Source organism: Chenopodium album, chromosome 16 (genome assembly GCF_948465745.1).
Source record: "Chenopodium album chromosome 16, dcCheAlbu1.1, whole genome shotgun sequence".
NCBI classification, from domain to species: domain Eukaryota; kingdom Viridiplantae; phylum Streptophyta; class Magnoliopsida; order Caryophyllales; family Amaranthaceae; genus Chenopodium; species Chenopodium album.
The window spans coordinates 47,026,939-47,049,082 of NC_137849.1; the positions used below are offsets into that span (position 1 = coordinate 47,026,939).

The 22,144-nt window shown below is 33.8% G+C and overlaps 2 protein-coding genes across 2 annotated transcripts; both read right to left on the minus strand.

Annotated features, from left to right (window-relative positions):
* Positions 1-7,065: 7,065 nt before the first annotated feature.
* Positions 7,066-14,860, minus strand: LOC145586758 (lysophospholipid acyltransferase LPEAT2-like). Its single transcript, XM_081643665.1, has 14 exons — positions 14,199-14,860; positions 13,318-13,498; positions 13,054-13,113; positions 12,416-12,579; positions 12,241-12,304; positions 11,607-11,675; positions 11,388-11,483; positions 9,683-9,727; positions 9,126-9,196; positions 8,564-8,630; positions 8,121-8,171; positions 7,740-7,850; positions 7,611-7,658; positions 7,066-7,508 (listed from the first exon to the last, which is right to left on the minus strand). Exons 1-14 carry the CDS (start codon positions 14,636-14,638, stop codon positions 7,347-7,349), a joined length of 1,629 nt encoding a protein of 542 aa, XP_081499791.1. The 5' UTR covers positions 14,639-14,860; the 3' UTR covers positions 7,066-7,346.
* A 1,075-nt stretch (positions 14,861-15,935) lies between these two features.
* Positions 15,936-21,303, minus strand: LOC145585671 (CRS2-associated factor 1, mitochondrial-like). Its single transcript, XM_081642378.1, has 5 exons — positions 20,701-21,303; positions 20,118-20,245; positions 19,343-19,568; positions 19,137-19,264; positions 15,936-16,771 (listed from the first exon to the last, which is right to left on the minus strand). The coding sequence occupies exons 1-5, from the start codon at positions 21,278-21,280 to the stop codon at positions 16,622-16,624; spliced, it is 1,212 nt and encodes a 403-aa protein (XP_081498504.1). The 5' UTR covers positions 21,281-21,303; the 3' UTR covers positions 15,936-16,621.
* Between the last annotated feature and the right edge of the window lie 841 nt (positions 21,304-22,144).

Here is a 22,144-nt window from a genome sequence, read left to right on the forward strand (position 1 = left end):
TGTCCCACACTAAACACTAAAGGGGGAGTGTAGTGGTTATGAAATCCCACATTGAAAGAATTCAAGAGTTACCACCACAATATAAGGTTAAGGGGCTACTCTCCTCATTGCCATATGGTTTTGAGGTGGAACTTTCTTGGTCTTGTAAAGTGGTGGACTTGCACTCTCCCATGACAGGTGAGGCCCAGACCCGTATTTAACAATAACGAATTACTTGTACCCTGTATACTATTAAATACTTTGTATATTAAATCAAATGGTTATGTGTAACATTACCCATTTATATGTGATCATATATCAGAATTATCACAATAAGCAAAAAGAAAAGAAAAAAGTACGGGTAGTGTACTCTTAATTGCATGTACCAGTATGTTCACTCGGGTGCCTGTAATAAGAATCTCTCGATCACACATTACAACCCTTTCTCTATCTGGGTAGAGCGCGTGAGAAAGCTCTAGAACGTCATGAGTTGATGAATGCCCACGCCCCACCACCACCCTCACGGCAGCCCCACCAAGACCTTAGCCCAATTGAAATTCACGTGCACCACAATGCTCAAGGCATGCTTTTCTTTATATGCCCTCTTCATGTGGGCCCTTATTTTGATTTGGTCTTCGCATGGATCAAAAGCAAAAGGTCCTAATTCCATGCCATTAGATACTTTTTTAAAATTTACCCTAATTTGTCATAACTAATTGTATTGTGTAATTCATAATCAATTTCAAAATTGAACCACAAACATATCTTTAAGCTGTATTGATCTAGAAGAAGTAGTTGTTTGAATGGAATGCTAATAATTCGTAATAATTAGCTGTTTGATAAAGTGGTGATGGAAATTTAAACCAGTTTATCTTGAATTGTTGAGCGTCATTGAGATACATGGAAATATTTGGTTGGTCTATTTTAAAAAAAAAAATCTATTTAATCGTGTGATTATCTATTTATTTGCAAAATATAGCGTAAAACTGCAGCACATAAGGGATTGAAGTCGCGTCATTTCATGTGTTTTGCACTAAAAAAAGAAAGGAAAAAAAAAATGGGCCCTCATGTGGACATCCATTGTTGGACCCACCACTTAAACCTTATGAAAATGGATAGGTTGAGAATAGTCATTCCCATTTATGGGAAGTTTCTCCAATTGAGCCATGGGGCATAGGGGACAATTTTTTCATGAGAACTTTACTATATTTGTGTTTTGAATTACCGACAAGTTCATTTTTCAAATTATACAACGCATAAACTTTAATATTGATTTATTAGAACTTAAATAAATTGAGAGAAAAAAAAAAAAAAGTTAGCAAGAATAACCTAGACAGCTCTAATTAGAAAACTAAGTCGATTAAAGAGCAAGAAAGCCAATTTTATCTATAAGGGCATCTTTTAATCTTCAACAATGCTATGTCTTGTATTTAATTTATATAGGCATTTAAATTAATAGGATCTTTATTGTCTTTCTCAATCTTGCATAAACCAGTGTAAGAAAAAAAAAATTAATACAATAATTCCCTACTTTTTAAAAAGTTGAAGCAAACTCTTATACTTTTAAATGTGAAAACATTTATAACCTAAAATGTTTATGTACTAATTTAACCTGATTGTTGTTAAATGTCTTTTTTTATATACTTTTTTTATGAATAATGTGCGGACATTTATAACCCTAAAAATACTCTATTCGTTCTACAATAATGTTCTAGTTTTGAATCTTTTGACTTTTGAAAATAAGAGAAAATCTTCTAAATTTTTCTCAATCTGTAAGAAGAAATATTGTCATATTTCATATGGGGTCTAGTTTAATTCGTCTTGGTGAGTGCACTATTAATATTTAACTTTTATAATTTTTGTTAGTGTGAGTAAAAAATTTGCAAAACTTGCACCGATTATCATAAACATGAACATTATTTTGAAATGGATGTTTATTTCCCTCTCATTAATATTAACTGTCAACATCTGATTAATTGTGGTATAAGATCAAGTCGAATATTGAAACAAATATACGAGTACTCGATCTATGACTTAAAATTGTTAAACTAAAAGATCAAATTTCTACTCTTTACAAGCTTTCCACTACAAGAAAATTGTCTTTTCATAGCGATTATTTTTTAGTGATTGTACATTCGTTACAATATGTACGTATGCTTGAGAAACAGTAGAGGAAATCGTATAATTTTACAATCGCCATGGTAATCCCATATAAAATCGATACGAAAATCATAATAATAAATATCCACCCTTTTTTGCACATTTTTTAAAATTATGAGAAATAGTATCATTTACAATCGTCACTAAAATCCAAAAATCGATATGAAAAGCCTTTTTCAAGACTAGAATACAAATATTGTTTGACAAAGTATACATAAAATATGTCATAACTTATTGATAAAACATTTAATATTCAAGCTTGATGTTGCATGTTCGAATCTTGTAAAGATCAAATGTATGATTTTTATTTTTTTTTATTTTTTTTTTTTTTGTGCATAGTTCAACATTTATAGCGATTATAATCGCTACAATAATCACCACAATTGGAACTAGTTTTTTGTATCGATTATTGAAGGAAACCCCAACAATTGAAAACCACTACTAAAGTCTATGGTAACGGCGAATATTGTATTGAATGACCATTCATTAGGAAAACTTTTTATAGCAATTACAAACGACGTCAAAGGTTAGAATAATCGCTACGAAAAGGTAATTTTCTTGTAGTGTTCATTTCATCAAATGGATGACCAGACTGAACTAGAACTTGTTGAAAAGTAAGTCTATATTCTAACATTTTTATGAACGGAAAAACCGAAAAAACCTAGTCCATGACTCCATGCACACAAGTTCAATGAATTTATGAATACTTTGTTTAATGAAAACACTACATATTACAAAGTGGAATGATGGAAACAAGGGAAATTGTTTTGTTTTAAAAAATGCATCCGGTACCCTTGAAAACCTTCAAGTGCACCATGTACCCCCGAGATTTGTAAATATATGCACTAAATACCCTAATCCTCTAAGGCCTCGTTCACTTCACCTTATTTTTGTTTTTACTGAAACAAAATTATATTTGTTGAACTTAAATTATTTTTGCTGAATTGAAATTATTTTTACTGAACTGAAATTATTTTTACTAATTTTCTGTTATAATTCTTCTTTAAGAAAACTGAATTTTACTGAACTGAATTTATTTTTATTGAACTGAAATTATTTTTACTGAGCTGAAATTAATTTTACTGAACTGAACTTATTTTTACTGAACTGAAATTATTTTTACTTAATATTATTTTTTTTAAGGTGAAGTGATGAGGTCCTAACAATGCATATATCATTGACTTAGGCCTTGTTCATTTTACCTTAAAAAAATAATATTCAGTAAAAATAATTTCAGTTCAATAAAAATAAGTTCAGTTCAGCAAAAGTAATTTTAGTTCAGTAAAATTAATTTTAATTTAGTAAAAAATCAGTAAACTTAAAGAAGAAATATAATAGTAATTCTGTAAAAATAAATTCAATTCAGCAAAAATAATTTCAGTTCAGTAAAAAGAATTTCAGTTCAGCAAAAAGAATTTCAGTTCAGCAAAAATAAGGTAAAGTGAACGGGACCTTATTAGACTAAAACCATGCCTACACAATGGCTCACTTTTAGTACTTTATATTTATGTAATAAAACCGCATAAAAGCATAAATTAAGTGTTAGAATTTGCTTTATTAATTAAGTTTACTTTATAAATAAATGGTTTAGTATTATAGTAGCATTAAACTATTAGTATTTAATATAATTTGATGCTTAGGGGTTTCAGTTTAATAAAATTAACATTTATTGTGAGTCTAAGGGTATTTGATGTAAGTTTTTACAAATCTCAAAGATACTCAGTAGTGCATTATTTTAAAACGTCAAGAATACATTCAACAATTTTTCTAGAAACAAGGAGTATTTAATATTTTTATTACACCCATAATTTTGTTCACCATATAAATACAAGACGTAGTATATTGAGGATTTGTTTGGTTGATGTAGGAAGTAAATTTTCATGGGAATGTCTAATTCATGGGAAATTACTTCCTTTATTAAAATTCCTAGAAATTACACAAATATGTTTTGTTGTTATGTGGGAATTTATAAATCATGAGAATTGTGAATGACCAAAGGAGGGGTGGGTAAGTAACTTCACATGTTTTGTGGGAAGTGAAAATTCTCATAAACTGTGACTTCTCCTATTTTTGCTTTTTAATTTCAACCAAATAACATACCCAAAAGGAAATTCATGGGAATTTTAAATGTATATAGAAACTAAAGGCAACCAAACAAGCCCTGAATTGTAAATAAAAATATTTTGTGAAGTAGTTGTGGTGGCGACACTTGTCAGAAAGTGAAGTGACATAGCCAAGTGGGCATTCTAGTTGAAAGAGTGACATGGTTGTTGTGGGTCCCAATTCCAGAGATCATGGGACCACTCTGCCTTTAGTATTTGAATACGACCAACCCTCTCTATTTTTAGATACATCATTTTTCTTATTTTTCTCAAATTTCTATTCTTATCCAACGGTAACCTTAATTTATTCAAATTCTGAAATTTTATCTAGAATAAATCTCTACCGTCCGTTTTATTGATGTCATATATCTGAAAATCTCTTGGCGTCAGCAAGATATCTCGCTCTTTCATGTTGGAAGTCAATTTTATCAAAGAAAAAAAGAAGTTGCAAGTTTTTACTCTAGTACAATAGTCCATACACAATACTAATAAGGATATAAAAGAATTTTACCTCGTTCATCCATGTTTAAAATTACTGTACGTACTGAAAAATATCATTAAATGCTTGTCTTATATATGATTATAAATTGTCTATTTCTCATTGTAATAACTTTATATACGCTATAACGACGATTCTCGTTGAATTTTCAATAGACTTGTCTTTATCGACTCTAACAACTGTCCAAAAAAGAACATAGTTTTTAGTGTCGATTTATAAGCACCTCAAACATAGCTGTTTTTTAACATTAGGCCATGTGAAATTGTGATATGGTGGTCCCAAAATAAAAGAGCAAATTAAAATGAGGCATTTAAATTTCCTCTTTCAAATATGGGTGACTCTCCACCATTGTTATTCCTTTTCAAGACAATGGAAGTTGGTATCCAGTTTATAAGATTATTCCTTTTTTTGATCAAGTATATATATTTTGACTAATCCGTACAATTATATTGTTGTGTTGTGAAATACAAATACCGGAACTTTGTTTAATTGGTCAATAGGATTGGGGCTACTAGGAACTAGGGAGTACATCTCCAACTCACATGGATACTATAGAGATAAATCATAAAGATGAGTATATAATATATATCAACTTGTGTACATATTGTAAATCTATTGGAGAGCTTATGGTAAATCTTAAGATAAAACCGGTAATTGTTAAGGTAAAACTTCATAGATAAGACCGAAGTCCTACATGTGTGGGGACCAAAACTCCAACTTGAAGGCTAATTTATTCTATTAAAAAGCGTGTGAAACGATGTGACTATAATCCTCTTTGTAAATAGTGCTTTCAAAATGAGTGGATGCAAAGAAAAGTCATGTACGCTCTTATCTACTTTTTTCAGATCAGACCAATCAAAGGTTACCACGTGTTTGAAGTAGAGATTCTCTTCTCGAAGGCTTTCTTCTCAATATCTCCTTCCGAGAGACAGAGATCGAATTAAATATTTTGGTAAATTTTCTCAACTCTATCAATTGACTCTATTTTTTTTTTAATTTTGGTGTTTCACCCGGTTCACCTTTTCGGGCTAATCCAGATTCGGGGATCAGTTTTGGGTGGTTAGGTTCCAGTCCCCTTCCAATTGTTGTTGTGGAGGATCGAACACGGATCTTCTCTACCAAGTGTAGTCCCAATCACCACTACACCAACAACCAATTGGTTCAATTGACTCTATTATGATATTACATTAAAAATGAATAATTAATTTTTCATCAATTAGTATGATTTAATATCAACATTTCAAATAAATATTTGCCATAAAGTTATTAGAAGTGTTCTTAATATAAGATAAGGACTAAAATGTGGTCCCATTACATTAACCTAAATTAAGGACACTTCTAATAAATATGGGTATTTGCCATAAAGAGGCTGTATAACTTTATGTCCTTATTGAGGTCCATATATAATTGAATCAAACAAAGAACAATAGGAAGCGACATAGTACATAAAGAAAAGAAAGAGGCAGCCCACAAACTTACAAGAAAAATAATTTATTTCATTACATATCTCTTTATAGATATGCCATTGATTTAGGAAGAACGGTGTAATAGAATCACTATTATTTTTTAATCAATTTTAGTCAATTGCGTCCCTATTAGACTTTTTCAACTCTCATATAGAAAATACTTCGTAACTAATAAGGTATGACGACCCCATATCATCATTCCTTCTATTACTTTAAATTAGTGTGCGAGATTTAATTGTTATACGTAGACAACTGTAAGATGGTCTGCTAATAAGTTACTTATTTGAAATATGACTATGTCACATAAATCTTGTAAATTATGTCACATAAATGAAAAGATATTTATAAACATTGTGAAGTTGTGAACACACTCTTTCTTTCTCAACTACTATCTTTTTTTTTTTTTGGAAAGGAACTATTATTCTTGTTAAGTGAGTAATTCTTAACCATAACTTTGGTGTTTAGTTAAGATGTCTCTTTCTTAGCACAATATACAACTATTCACGACTAAATATTTTTTATATGGACGTATATTTCAACACAAGAATTGTTGTACCTAATTATACTCTTTCCAAACCGTTTCTAATATTTGAAATCTCAAAATAATTGTGTGAAACCATCTTATCCAAGACTTGATGTTACATAAGATGCAAATGTATCCAATCTTTAGCAAAAATTATAGTCTGCATTAATTTTTTTTTTTTTTTGGACAGGACATTAATATTTATTTCTTACATTGCACTTGATATAATTCTATTACTACAAAATTGCATTTGGTAACACAGCATACTACTCGTATACCAGTAATATAATTGGTCATAGCTTCGAGTCCATAACTTTATAGAAGTACTCATCTGTATATCAGAAAGAACTGCACTTCCTCTCATTAAACCATTGCTAACATCATAGTATTTGAATATGCTAATCAATGCTATTACACAAAAAATCACCCCCAAATTGGCTTACAATCAACCATGAGAAACTACTAAATGAAGGATCTGAAGCTGCCAAAAAATTTCAGACCCATCTGCCATATGCAAACCCACTCCAGGGCTCAAGGGGAACGGGAAGAACAATATATATTACATATAATGGCAGGTTAATCATACATCAATCGACGAAGATACCAAATATTTTCTTTCAAACCATCTCCAGTCCATTGCTAGTGTACTGGAGCTCATCTTGAAGAAGAGGTGAGAAGAGGGCAATGAACAGCGGGTTTTTTCTCAAGCAACAAAGAAACTCGTGCTTCCTAATTCTCCCATCGCCATCCATATCGAACATATTGAAAAGTTCTTTGATCTGAAATTTTTAACACCACAGGATCCAAGAACTTGAGCAAAAGAAAAGAGAATACAGCTTTCAAGGTATACAGGAATTTTAAAGGGGGGAGGGGGATCTTACATCATGGTCATTGACATTTGGAATACCCAGTCGAATCACATCTCCAAACTGCAACATAATAAATAAGAAATTAAGCCAAATGAAATCTGATCTAATTTAAGGTTGGACATAGTGGTCCGGATATCAAACCTCTTCTTTAGATACGTGATCTTGGATCCCATCACTACATTTGGCAAAAGAAAGTTCACAGGCACGATGAAATAATGGCTGTTTCTTGATATGATACGATGCTAACAAAAACTGCAGGCAAAACATCATCCATGAATAAGTTGTCGTTCACAAAAACAAAAAAAAACTCAAAGACTACCACAACATTTCAAAACTAATACAGTAATTTGCATCCCCCCCACCCCCTCCTCCTCCTCCTCCTCTCTTTTATCATAAACATATCCCATAACAAGGTAAATCTGGGAGAAAAACTACCTTTAAGAAAATGAAGTTTTGTTAGAAAACATTTCAGAACCCACTAAACAGATATAATTTGTAACACAGCAGAAATATTGTCATTACCTGTTTGAAAGTAATCTTTCCCATCTTCTCGATATCAACAAAAGCAAAAATCTGCAAGTCAAAAAGGATAACAATAATGTGAATGAGTCCCCATTGATATATTACCAAGGCAGCTAATTGACTAATTCTTCTAGCTTCAACAATTCTAAGAAACACTTAATACTTCATTTTCTGAAAATTTTGGTATAATGACTAGAAGTTGTGACGACATATTATACCAAAAGCCAAAAGCAGTCGTGGATCTTGGGCCAAAAAATTGAGGGGGCCAAGGTTTGATCCTCCAACCTTTTTGCTCAAAAACAACAATACTTTACCATCATTTTTGTGATACAGAAAATGGCATACGCCAATCGTGTAAGACTTCCAATGTTTGTCAACAAGGGTATACAGAAACTCAAAGTTGCACTTATAGCCAAGCGAAAATCTCAGAAGTATGCACACACCTTTTCAGATAAACCACAAGGCTTCAATCTCAAAACTCTTAAGAAGTCCCCAATCTCCACACAGCCACTGCAAAGGAAAAAAGGCTGAGAATCTGCTTATATGCTACAATTATCCAGAGCTAATGTAGAACACATGATTTATACTAAAATTAAGAAAAGCATATATTCAAGTGTCCTACAGTATTGTTCTGTTGTATGTATAAATCAAACAATTATACATAAAAGCAATTAATTCCATCCATTTGCCAAATAACATCACATAAGCCATAACATATCGTATGAATATACAAATCAATAACAGTTCAGTAGTAAATACGCACTTTGTATGAAGTGATGAATTTCAATAGTGATTGCAATATACATCTTATAATATTCATATATTCACCAACACAAAGCATAATTAATATTAAGCTTAGCCATGTTCTCTTCAACTCATTGTTTCTAAAATAAATGACTTTTAGTCTGTTGCTGCTCAAAAAAATTGTATTTTTACAGGTCAGAACTTAAGTTGCTCAGTAACTAGTGTTGTGTCATAATCATTCATGGATTTAACCAAACATACCTGCTATCAGGATTCATAGATATAAACTTCTCCAATAATTCCAAAGCCTCCATAGTGCTCACGCGGTACGACTGTAAATTAGGAAGTTTATCAAGAAGATTGTACATGAATATGAAAGAAAAAGAAGTATATCTTTTCATGACTAAGCACCATCATGTGAAGCATACAATTACACATGACAACGAGATGGGGGGCAAAATATGCAGGCATCACATCAGTATTTGAATTGGCAGTAAGTACAGTGATAGAGATACAGATGTATTACCATATTATGAATAGTATTCTAATATCAAACACATAGGACAAAAGACCTTAATTACTTTTTAGAGCTTTGAATCCTCTGATACTCAATATCTTTCTCCCAGATAATTGTAATCTGAGGCTTTGCTATTTTGCTCCAATAGCAATTAGCATCATGCATGCACCAACAAAAAAGCACATCCCTAGTCATGAATGTGATCTGATACATAAACCTAGAAGTACAATGTGCAATGAACAGTTCAATTCTGGTTTCTAAAAACCAGGGGGAAAATAACTTGCAGCTTAAATATACTCACCGAATTTATATGACCCAATTCAGCCATAAATCTTGAAGGGTTTTCCTGAGATTTGCAAAAGTAAGATGTCAGTCACACCAAATTCACTTGCAGCTCATTTGGCACAAGATCATCAATTGTAGAAATAGTGATGAAATTGGATGCATATTACATGATATATTTTTTATGGTTGATGTCCATATTATTCCGTTTACACTCGCCCAAACAAGTTCATAACAGTAATTGGTATCAAAATGTAAGTAATAAAAACACGTGCTTGGGAAGTGGATGCACTACCTCAAGTGATAACTTATATTAACCTTGTATCAAACTGACCATTAATGTTATAAAATGGCACAACTGAATCTGTAAAATTAAAATACTGACAACAGATAACATTGTCAATTCCAAGTAAGCTGATGGTCATCCAGTTAAATTATAACACAGGTAGAACAGGGAAGCTAAATAAGACAAACGGGAGATTCAGAGCCAGCAAAACTGCAGCCTAATTTATTTCTTGAAAAAGGAAAAGTCAATTCATCAGCTTCAAATCTGAAAGCATGTGTTTTATGTTTAATTCTAGTTTATAACCAGTATCACCACATTGGAACCCATAAAAAAAAAAAAAACTTCATCGGAACTTTACTAGAGTACAGATTTCGAGGGTGTTTGGCCAAGCTTCTAAGGGAGTTTCTAGGATCCAAAAGCTAAAACTAGTTAAACACCATGTTTTTGGAAGGTAGTTTCTACTTCTTCAGAAACTAAAAGTAGTTTCTAGGAGGCTTAGAAGTAGAAGCTTCAAATTGGAGCTTCTCAAAACAAATTCTCGGGGAGCAGTTTTGCTCATTTAATGAAACTTTTATTGGGTCAATATTACCCTCAAACAATTCATGAAATCCTCAAGTGCCCATATAACAATCACCCATGTCCTCTCTCATCTTCTTCCTTAACTGTAAACACTCCCAAATTCCCAATTACTTCTTTTAGTGATAAGAGAAACTCACCTAAATTCACAAAGGCACAGACTTGCTAACCCAAAACTAAATTAAACATAAGAGAAGGAAAAATAGATCTACGGTCTTTGTCGTTCACCGAAAGAAACCACTCTTTGGTAAAGCCACAAGCAATTGAAATACAAGCCAGATATTTGATTAAATTCCTTTTAGTGGTCATGCATGTATCCAGTGTTGTAATAGATTAAGATTGTCTATGGCAGAAAATTGTTGGAGGTTATGGTAGTTTTGGTTGAGAAAAGGGTAAAGAGGAGAGAGACTGAAAGGGTAATGGTGTTATGGGTTCCTTCAATGGTGAATGCGCTCTCTTTTTTTTTTTTTTTTTTTTTTGAGGGGATTGGTGAATGAGCATTAACAATAAACCATAGGCTAAATAGTAAAAACTGTTATAAACAAAAATGGGCCAAACATGGTTTCTCTTACTCAGAATCACTTCTAGATTTATGTGGCCAAACAATTTTATTTCTCAAAAGTGTTTCTCTAAAAACAGTTTCTAGAAAACTATTTCTAAGAAACAGAAACTGTTTTCTAGAAGTTAGGCCAAACAGACCCTTCCTAATCTACTAACAATGAATAGAAATATCCTTCAGCTCACAGTATAGAGCCCACAGCTTAATAAAAAAAATAACAAAGAAGCATAAATCTCGAATTCTTTAGGAGCTTGATAGTAAGCAAATCCATTTTTTTTTATAAGAAATTATAAAACCACTCACCTGCTTTAATTCAACTGCTTTCATCAGAAGCAACATGTCCCCATAGGTATAAGATGTTTGCACAACATTTAGTGTACTGGCCATAGCATGGGCAGTCTGCATATATCCGAAAAATGAAAGTTAAGAAGTAATTCTATGCCCAGATTTTTTTTTTTTTTTTTTTGGTGGGGGGGGGGGGGGGGGGGGGAGGGGGGAGTGGAGAACACAGGATGAACTCACCCTTTCGGCAAAAAGAGGCACATTTTCTTTTTGACTGTGCAAAGGCCGAACAACTGGGAGGTACTCCACCTGGTCAACGAAAAGCAAAATTAATATCAATAAAAAAGTTCTTCATCACACTGCCTAAACATATGACCAATTCAGAAACCAGCGCATTGTCAAATATTGATACAAACACTAGTTGACAGTTCATAATTGACCATAAACATGAAAATGTTTCATAAAATTATAAGATCTCACACTTGGACATGTACCAATATCCAACACTTGCAGGTTGCTCTAAGTAACAGGCATCATTCTAAGCTAACAAGCAGTAAAAAAATAAAAAAAAAAAGCTAATCATGATACATATATTATCTTGTCCTCATTCAGCACAACTCATAAAAGAGTAAAATCCAAAACTTAACCTCATTCCTCCTCTCCCCCCTTGTGCCACAAGGCTAAGGCTCAACCCCTTGTTGTGTTACCATTTCCCTATGCCAGTGATACACAAATTTCCCAAAAATGAAAGCAGTATCACACCATCAATGATCCAATCACTATAATAGTCCCTAATTTTGTCAACGATGCCACATAGCACCACGCCACTATGTGATAGAGAGTAGAAAATAAGTAAATAGATAAGAAAGAATACCTCCATGAAATTGTGAAACTGAGTAAACATTCGAAACATCAGCCTCGCCAAGGAAATGTTACCCCTAGATATGCAATGGAAAAATCAATGCTTTAATATTTAACCAAGAACAAAAGTAAGGTGCTTTAATAACTGAGTAAAATTCAAGAATAATAACACATGGTAAAAGTCATACCAGGATTGATCAAAGTGTACATGAGGATATCGAACTACTACTGGCTGAATTGGATGATTTGGAATGAATGCACCCATTTGGAAAGAGAGAAGGAATCTTCCATTGGTGGTAGTCCCCTCCGGAAATAATAGAACACGAGGAAATCTATTGCATGAAGCCTTTCTCTGTACACAGGTCCTTGAAAGCACATTTCTGTATCAAATGCCTTACAATTGATAAACAAATAGTAAATCAATTTTTTTTTTCACTAAACACTGAACTGGTTCCATCATGGTCTCTTATGTGCCCGTAATTTATCTACTAACATCGATAGAATGGTAGCAGTCTAGGAGCTAAATACCCTCCATCGTAGGAATATATCAAAAAATCACTATACAAGGAAAATTAAGTTTGGAAAAGAGAAGGGAGGGGCATATCAAAGCTCCTATCTTTAGCACTCATAGACAGTCCCATCCCTCTTCATCAACAAAGTTCTTTGCTAAGTCAAAACAATAAATACTACTGAAATTCAGGAAGTCAACATGGAACATGGTAATCAAGTCTTATTAGATTTACATGCTGAAAACAACAGGAGGCCATTAGGAAGACAAATACATGTATTTTGAAAAGACATCAAAAAGAGCCACAGGTTCCTGTACCTTTATCTCATTAACAGCATGTTTCCTTGATGAAGGTGAGAACCTATTCACATAAATAACCTGTAAACAAAAGCAAGCAATCATGATTATAATATGAGTGCAAAAGTCATATATAATCGAGCAAACATCAGTCACTAATTCATTGGCCTTCAACGCAAGATAGATTTTTAATATACCCACAGGACGACGTATAACTATACCAAGAACACAAGAACTTAAAGGTACAAAGAATCAGGAAGAAAATTAAGTCAGTAAAGTCAATACCTGCATAGCTCTAATAATAGTGCCAACTACGGGCATTGAGTCATGGGAATCAGATGCAACGATTGTAGGGAACAACTCATAGAAATAGAAAATTGGGTCAATGTATGATACATGGTTTGAAACAATGATAGGAGCAATATCTCTCGGTGCAGGCCGTCCTTTGCGTCTAATCCAATGGTACCTAAAACAAAATAGAAAGATTTCAGACAAACACTAACTTGAAATGCTGACAGCATAATAAAGAATTCACTTGCAACACAGAAAACAACAAAATGTCGCCATGAATTTCCTTTGGTACGCACACAAAAAGAAAAACAAAAGAAGACATAGAGGCAGGTAACACACCAAACCTAGGAAGCTTCCTTGACAAAGCAATCACAAAATTTGCAAAACCAATCTCATAAATCCTGTAAAATTCACAACAAAACTACTATGCATTCTCAAGCACATTCCACAATTCTGGGTGTGCCAATGAGTTCAACCTATGAATTATAGCCGCATGAACTCCGTCCGTTTTAAATCATCCCTCCGTCCAGAATTAGTTGTCATATCATCGCAACTACTAATAATCAAAGAGAAAACCATGAATATACTACAATCATTCCACATTCTTTCCCATGGTCAATCTTATCAAAGGACATTTCAAGAAATCCAGTCATTAAATCATTAAGTTCCTTCGGCTCACTTTTCAAGAAAACCCAAAAAAAACATTACACATGAAAACTACTTTCACACAAAACTAAAACATCAAATACTCAAATTCCAATCTTTAACCAAATACAGTATAAAGTACCTACAATTTGCATAAAAATAACACAACATTTCAAACAATTCTCAATCCAAATCATCAATAAAAGAAGGAACATTAAAATGAAACTTACCCAAAAGAGAAAAGTATGCAACGAGAGCTAAATCGAGTGACCCACATAAGATTAGAACGCCATCTAGGCATAGGACTATTCCTATCTTTCCAACCTTGAAGAGCAATCAAAGTAGCAACATACCCAACTAATAAAGTCAACCCAAAAAACACAAGCCTAATTGCAGCAATTGGGATACAAATTAAAATCTTAATCCACTCATAAACCCCAACAATTTTCAGGGTATGATTTCTGAAAGGATCAGCAGAGGTTGAAGGGTGATCATTAAACCCTTCAACACCCAGAAATTCAAAGGGGTTTTGAAAATTGATTTGGGGGTTTTCTGAGTTGGGGTTTTCGATTGTAAGAACAAGATGGGATTTTTCTGAATCTGAAATTGTTGGGGTTTGATTATTACCATCATGGGTCAAAAATGGTGTGGTAAGATTATGATCCGCCATTTTTGAGGAAATTCTATATTCCTAGATTGAAGGAGACAAAGTAGAGAGCAGAAAAAACAGGGGATTCTTGGCAAAAGAGACCAAATTAATTTTATGCTGCCTGATTTTTGGTAAGATTCTGGGAATTTATTTTTGAGTAAAAAGGCAGAAAATCACACAATCTAGAGAGAGAGAGAGGGAGTGAGGTGGGGTTTTGGTGAAAGAGAGTAACAGAGACGCGGTTTATTTTGTGGAGGAGGCTATTTGAAAATTGGAAAAAGGGCAAAAGGACATTTTTTTTGAAATAAAAAGGACATTTTAATATGATTAAAATTGTAAATTTTCAATTTGATTTGGTATATAAATAAATAAAAAATGTTCTTGTCTTATGGTTACAAATAAAATAAAATTGGATATCACTAGCATATTCCCCATTATAAAATTTTGATAGTGAGATTGTAATTTGGTCTATTTTAATTGATACTCCGTATCATTTTTTGTGTATTAATTATCCTATTTTGTTTTCTTTTAAACGTTCAGTAATTTCAAGAAAAATTATGTTTAAAAAGAGTTCTATAAGAGCAACTCCAATGGTTGTAGATAGGGATTTGCTTGCAATATTAAATAATCTCTAGTTACTAGTTTAACCATTGGAGCTAGAAAATGCAATTAGTTTGATCAAGCTAATTTGCTTGGAAAAAAACTTGTTAAAATAAAATAAATTAGAATAAATAAAATAAAATTTATCAACGTAAATTAAGGAGGTGTGGTCCATTTAAATAGTACGGAGTAAGCTATTAGCTAGCCATTGGAGCTAACATGACAATTAGCTTAAAAACTTATGTGGCATGACAAGTTAATTTGACAATTAACTTGCCTTTGAAGTTGCTCTAAGATAAACTCAAGAGAAATAATAGTTTTCGATTAACACTTCATTGAACTTTATTAACTAATTTTTGCTAAATGAAATTAGGAGTACTTTTTTTAAAATACGGAGTATATAATAATTGTAATCTAGACTTACGTTTTTTTGTTTTTTTTTTTTTAACCAAAATACTCGAAAATAAGATCAACATAACATAGCCTTATGAATTAAGAAAACATTGATGTCATTTCTGAAAATATTCATATGCTGCCAAAGTGCCAAAGTTAAATTAATATTAAGGTTTGTTTTGTTAATTGTATTGGTTTTCATTCCTAAGTTTTGGCATGTGATACACAACGTACAGTTGTTCGTGCATGATTTCATTGAGCAACTAGCTTCATTTTCAACAAACACAATCACCTAAAAAGCAAGTGTGAATTTATCAAAACAAAATAGTGAAATATATTACTTTTTTGATTTGATAAAGATCCAAATACAACATGGCATAGCTCATGCTTTACAAAATTCACTTAATTAGCAACAATTACGGAAACTAATTATGTCCACAGAATTATAAAACTCCAAAAAACACACACGGCATACTTTACAAAGTTAACTAAATAAACTAATTAAAAATCTAGTGATATAGTCATATCCACAACATTATTAAGTCCTTTTCATTGCAGAAATATCAACATTTCCAAATTCTAATTTACTCTGATTGCACAATTGTCTTCTAGGGAAAGATTGATTACAAGACTCCGCTTGTTCATTACGCTGCGAGGGGATCTTCACAAATACGTCCATTAGTCGGATGGTCCAATAACAGGAGAAAATCATCTTCGATTAAAAACACCTGTGTAATCTCTTAGCAGATCGATGTAAGGTGGGAATATCTCTGGTTAGTAACCACTAACCGGGCTGCCAGCACTTTTGAAAAGGGAAGCAGAAAAAGGGGAAGCCACATGCTATTAGATCTGAATGAAGCCACAATGCCATATGCTTAATAAGCAGATCAACCATGTAAACATCTACATCACCAAGCTTCCGTGACATAAGACAAATTGTACCACCAAAGCTGGATCTAGTCACCGCTCCCAGGGTCCCCCTCGAGCTTACAGGTATACAAGCTCACATCCTCAAGAATCCCAAATCATATTATCAATGGAATTCTCAACAGACTCCCTTGCTGTAAGAATAGGCCTATTTTCCGAAGGTTCGTGGTTTGGTCCTCTCCACACTACAATTTGTTCCTTTTCAAGAGTAACAGGGATACATGGTACCAAGTCCTGTAAACAATTTGGTGATAAACAATCAGAGTACTGCAATACAAGCAGCATTATTATAAAGCAGATTAAAGATTGTATGAGCTGCAGCAAACAAGCATATGTATCTCACAGGAATAAGGCTGGCTAATTAACTGGGTAAATAGCACTTTCATTGTTCAAGAAAAATCACTGCAAAAAATCTAATTCTATAAAAAATCATTTGCTCAAAGATGTGCAAAAACCCAGATAAATATAGGCACCAAATATCATCCAAAGCTGCAACAGAACCAAATTTGGATTCTGGGCAATCTTAATTCATATCATGCTCCAGGAAACTTGGTTTGGTTCAGCAGCAGTTCAATGAAAATTGATTTTCCACTTGCCAACAACTGATCCACCACTATCCAATTTTTGACATAACATATGCTTATTACTTCCTTTTCATGGACATGAAGGAAAGTAGCAAAATCAAAATATCTGCCATGTTATCACTAAGACACCAACCAAAAAAACAAAATTCCTTCTAAACGAACATCTATACGATTCATCACAAGTTCGTAACAGCAGTCAAGTACATACACATTGGACTTTACAGTGAAGTATAAACATACTCAAAAGAGTCAGAACAACATAGGAATCAAAACTAGAGATGTATAAATAATTATACAAAATAAAAACAAAGCCATCATTTTCAGATCAGAACTGTTAGCATTCAATGTAGTTATTGATCAATTAGCGGTCAAAGGGAATTTGAGGCAAAATTTCTTCCAATTGAAAAGACACCGGATCACAGAGTTAATATAATTCGTACTGGTTAGGGGTCAACACATGTCAAAATTATTCATTTCATATGCCATTGACAGTACTTTGCTACACCTCAATAACAGAGCTGGACTACCATAATAACATACTCCCTCTGTCCCTTAATTAGATTCCTACTTCTAGCATTTATTCCTCACATAATATAGAGAAGTAGGAATCTAATTAAGGGACGGAGAGAGTACTCTCTATTAAAGATGTCTACTTTTCAAAATAGTTTTTTAGAAGTATGAAAGGTGATATTCTACATTCCCTATGCTTCATGAAAGAAGATTTTTGATGAAAGAATGCCTAAGAAAGAAAATTCAGCTAACTTAGCTTATATAGCCCTTCTATAAGATGCCCATACAAGTTACAGAAAGGAGGGTATTTTCAGTAAATCAGAACAGATCCAACCAGAGCAAGTAAACAGATGCTAGGGATGCCAAACCCCAGCTACAAAGCCTCACCGTTTCTGGCTGGCCAACCATGTAATGAACTAACTTAGGGGAGGGTATTATGGGTAGTTTTAGTATGTTAGTAGTCATCAAATGTAGTATGGGTATTTTAGTAATATTAGTTTGCTAGGTTAATTGTCCTCAGTATAAATAGGTAGAGAGGAGTAGAAGAAAGGTAGGCAGAAATTTGGTGTAAACCTTTTGGAGAGTTATGGCCTAAAGCCATTATTGGAGAGTTGTGAGCTAAACTCACTATCGAAGATTGATAGCCTTAAGCTATTACATTATCCCTTGTAACCCTTTTTCCATCATCAATCAAACTTAAAGCTTCCATCTTTATTAATTCTTGCAACTTACAAAAATCAGATTATCTACATTATTCAAAGAATCAATCTTTCTCTATAATTTTACTGTTATATGCGTGAGTTAGTAAGCAGTAAACATCAGTCCATTACAAACCACTAAAAAGAATTCCGGTTATCAGAAATGAGCCCTGGCTATCTTAAAAGATAGACAAATTCAAAGAGCGTGAAGAGTCCTCAATGGTCAAAAGACGCTTCAAAAGTGATTAAGAACCACGATTTTCCACGGGAATCGATATTCCTCATCACTGATCTTATTTGTCAGACTATTCAAACCCACCTATTGATTTTTATTTGAATTTTTGAGTTACCTAATATATACCTCCAGATAATTAAACCTATTTACTTATCTTAGCTCTCAATGGAGTTACTTCCAATTCAAGTACACAAGTCCAAAACCCCCTTTACATATGAAGCTTGTCCGGCCATCTTGCAGCATCTTGTTTCTTTCACTGCACAGTTTGCCTCTCAGCACCAAGCAGATCTTTATCTTATCCTGTGTAGTGTGTACACTAAGTTTTTACTTTAATTTAGTTCAGCAAAATCATCATTCCCTTGCCCATAATGGATACAATGTTGTTATTGAAGTGGAACCAACATTAAACGTCTGTGTCATTAGAGTAGGTTTGCGGGCACCGTTTGCCTCATCACTGAATTCATTATTCCTTTAATATCCTCTAATTTCTATGTAACATAGCAACAGCTAGAAGATATGTGCAAAGTTTGCTCAACACAACTAAAAACATCAATGAAGCACAGAGAAATTACCCTAAGTTTAACGGCTATTTTCTTGTGATCACTCTTGTCAAGACCAGTGCAGTCTATCCGGACTAGCTCTTGCACAAGAAAAGCATCTCGAACCATAACTACAAGGCCACCATAGTATTTATTTCTACCTGCATTTTTCATTGCATGAATTAGAAAGGAAAAAAAAATTAAAAAGTATCTACAAACTCAACAGAGCAGAAAATTACTGAGTTTAGTCAATGCAGGAACAGCTAATCCTCTTTTTCTCAATTTCTTGGTTTCTTCAATGCTTAATCCCTCAACCGTAGTTTTAATTAGCTTCGGATACACAGGCTCTTGGGGTTTCCAAAGCATTAATGGAATCAAAGGCCTCTTCTTAAATTTATAGTTCCTACCTCGGTACAGAACAAGAAGACCACTTTGCCTGTGGATGATCTTGCCAAATGTCTTATCCTACAATGAACAAATTAGATATTATCAGCTATGCACACAGCTGGTAAACCACAGAAATGAGATTCTAAGACCAGAATTTACAAAACACAAAGGCCATAGAGGGAATGTAACTTAAATTTAGTTTGGTTGTCATTTTAAGGCAATAAGATGTCTAGTTTATCATCTAATTAAGCCTCTGTATGATGGTGTTGACACTTGACAGTTCAGTTTAATCTAATTAAACCAGAAAACAAATTCTAGTTCTCGCTTATCAGTTTCCAATATTAGCACTTCAGCAGGACAAGTCTATACATAGTTGATTATATGCTAATCATATAACTCTAATGGACTATGTTTGGAATCTTAAAACTGAAAACTCTTACCTCATTTCTTGTCCTTTCCACAGCAAGAAACTTCGTAATAGTAATACTCCAATATCAGCCTTACCGATTAAATGATGTTTCACGATTCATCTAAGAAATCATTCTAAACCCACCTCTACATAATGACAATAGTAGTTGTTGCATTGCGAATTGTAAAATTTGTAATCGTAAATTTAAGCAAACAAACCTCGAGCTGAGTTATAACATTTTCCATGTCAATAGTTGGCACTCCCATGCACTTAATCCTCACTGCCTCAGCATCCTTCCAGTGATTGTGAATATCATTCAACATATTGTGAGTCAGACCATCTCTCCCTAAAACAAAACACAACCACCTCAGTCGCGCTGCACCATTCACTTCAGAGTTTTTCAGCATTATAATATACAAAGTACTTCGTAAAGCCATCATTGGATCAAAGAGGAGAGCGCATTAATTGTATTAGAAGAATTAAGCTTGACATATTATTTAATATCCTCATCAAGTTTAATCCAGAGTAAGCGTAAAAAATCAATATTTGCTAGCACGATACTATCATAAAACTTTACCAAACAAATTCTGGGCAGTTCATCAAACACATTAAACAAACATCCCATACAATTTTATGATCAAACTACCCAAAAACTATCCAGCATACTAAAGAGAAACACAAAATTAATAATTGTACATCAAAAAGAATATCGATATTCAGCTGGGCATTTCATCAAACACTTAAGAGTGCACATAAAATCATCCAAAATTCAGAAAGAGAATCCCATAAAACTCAATTTACCCAGGTTCACTTGCTTCTTGATTTTACCCCTCTGACAACTATCCACTAGAATCTTCTTCTCAGCATCCGTCAATGGTTTACCCAGAAGTTTCTCTTTCGTCAACCTCATCCTCTCCTCCAGCTTAGAATCATCATCCTCCACTTCCCCATCTACAGACCAAACCCTCGGACTCTTCACCGGAGCAAAAACCCCAGTCCATTCCCGTTTAAGGCGGCCCGGCCCAAACGGAGAGTACTTGGGCCCGCGAAGCCCAATGGGCCTCACAGAGGGGTTACTCTCAGTGTAACTGTACCGGAAATCGAAGGGAAGGTTTGATCGTAAGGGCTTTTCGCAGGTATCGAGGGTTGATGGAGGGCGGTAAAGGGGCTTTTTGCGGATTTTGGTTGAGGAATTGGGGTTTTGGGAAGGTGAATTAGGGTTAGGGTTAGGGTTAGGGTTTTGAGGAGAGAGAGAGGGAGGAGGAGTGAAGGAGTATTTGGTGTGGAGTTTGGAGGAATTGGTGGTTGAGAGGTGGCGGAGAAGAGAGGAGAGAGAAAGACGGTGGCGGAGGTTTTGGCGGGGAATCACAAACATGAACATGGGTTTGTCACTGGCTACTAGCTAGGTTGGCTGGTTAGTGGCTAATTATGAGAAAGACTACTACTAATATGGTCAAGGTTATGCAATTGGGTCTAGTGCACACCATGGCGTACAATTGTACATTTGCACATGACTAAGGACCTTAACTGTCAAGCTTAATTTCAGTTGAGTTTAATTCCTAATTTCCTTCTCTCATAAACAGTTCACTTCAATAAATCAAAACAGGTCCTAAATACATGAGGCATTCGACGATTCACTCAACAATGACAAACAAGTGCCATCATCAGATATAGCACCGATGCTTCTGTCACAGCTTGCACCTTCAAATTCGGCAACACCGTTATTTTTAGCTACATCTCTCCACAAAGGCATCCTTCTTGCTCTCTCACACGAAATTCAACATTTACTCATTGAAGGTGATAATCTTATAATAGTCAATGCTGTCAAAAGGAGTTTGGTCTATTCAATGGCAAATCCCATCCTAGTTCTCCTTCAAAAGTTTCAACCATAGAAAATTAATTACACTGAGAAATAAACAAAGCAGCAGAGTAGATAGCAAATGAAAGTCGTCTTGTCGATGATAATATGGATATACTACTCTTTGTTTTTCCTCATCTTTATACCTTAGTTATTATTTATGATCCTTAGACACGTTAGGAATTCCACTCGTGAGGAGGGATTCCTAACACTTTTCCTCTCTAGATTTTTCAGTATATATTAGACCATATCCAATGGTGAGACTCAAGTTTGGGTATTGAAATACAAAATGAGTTGTTTTTTACCTCCATTGGTGATACTATATCCACTTCTCAATTTAACAACTCATGTGAAGTCTAATTTTCCAATGGTGAGACTCTCTAGAGT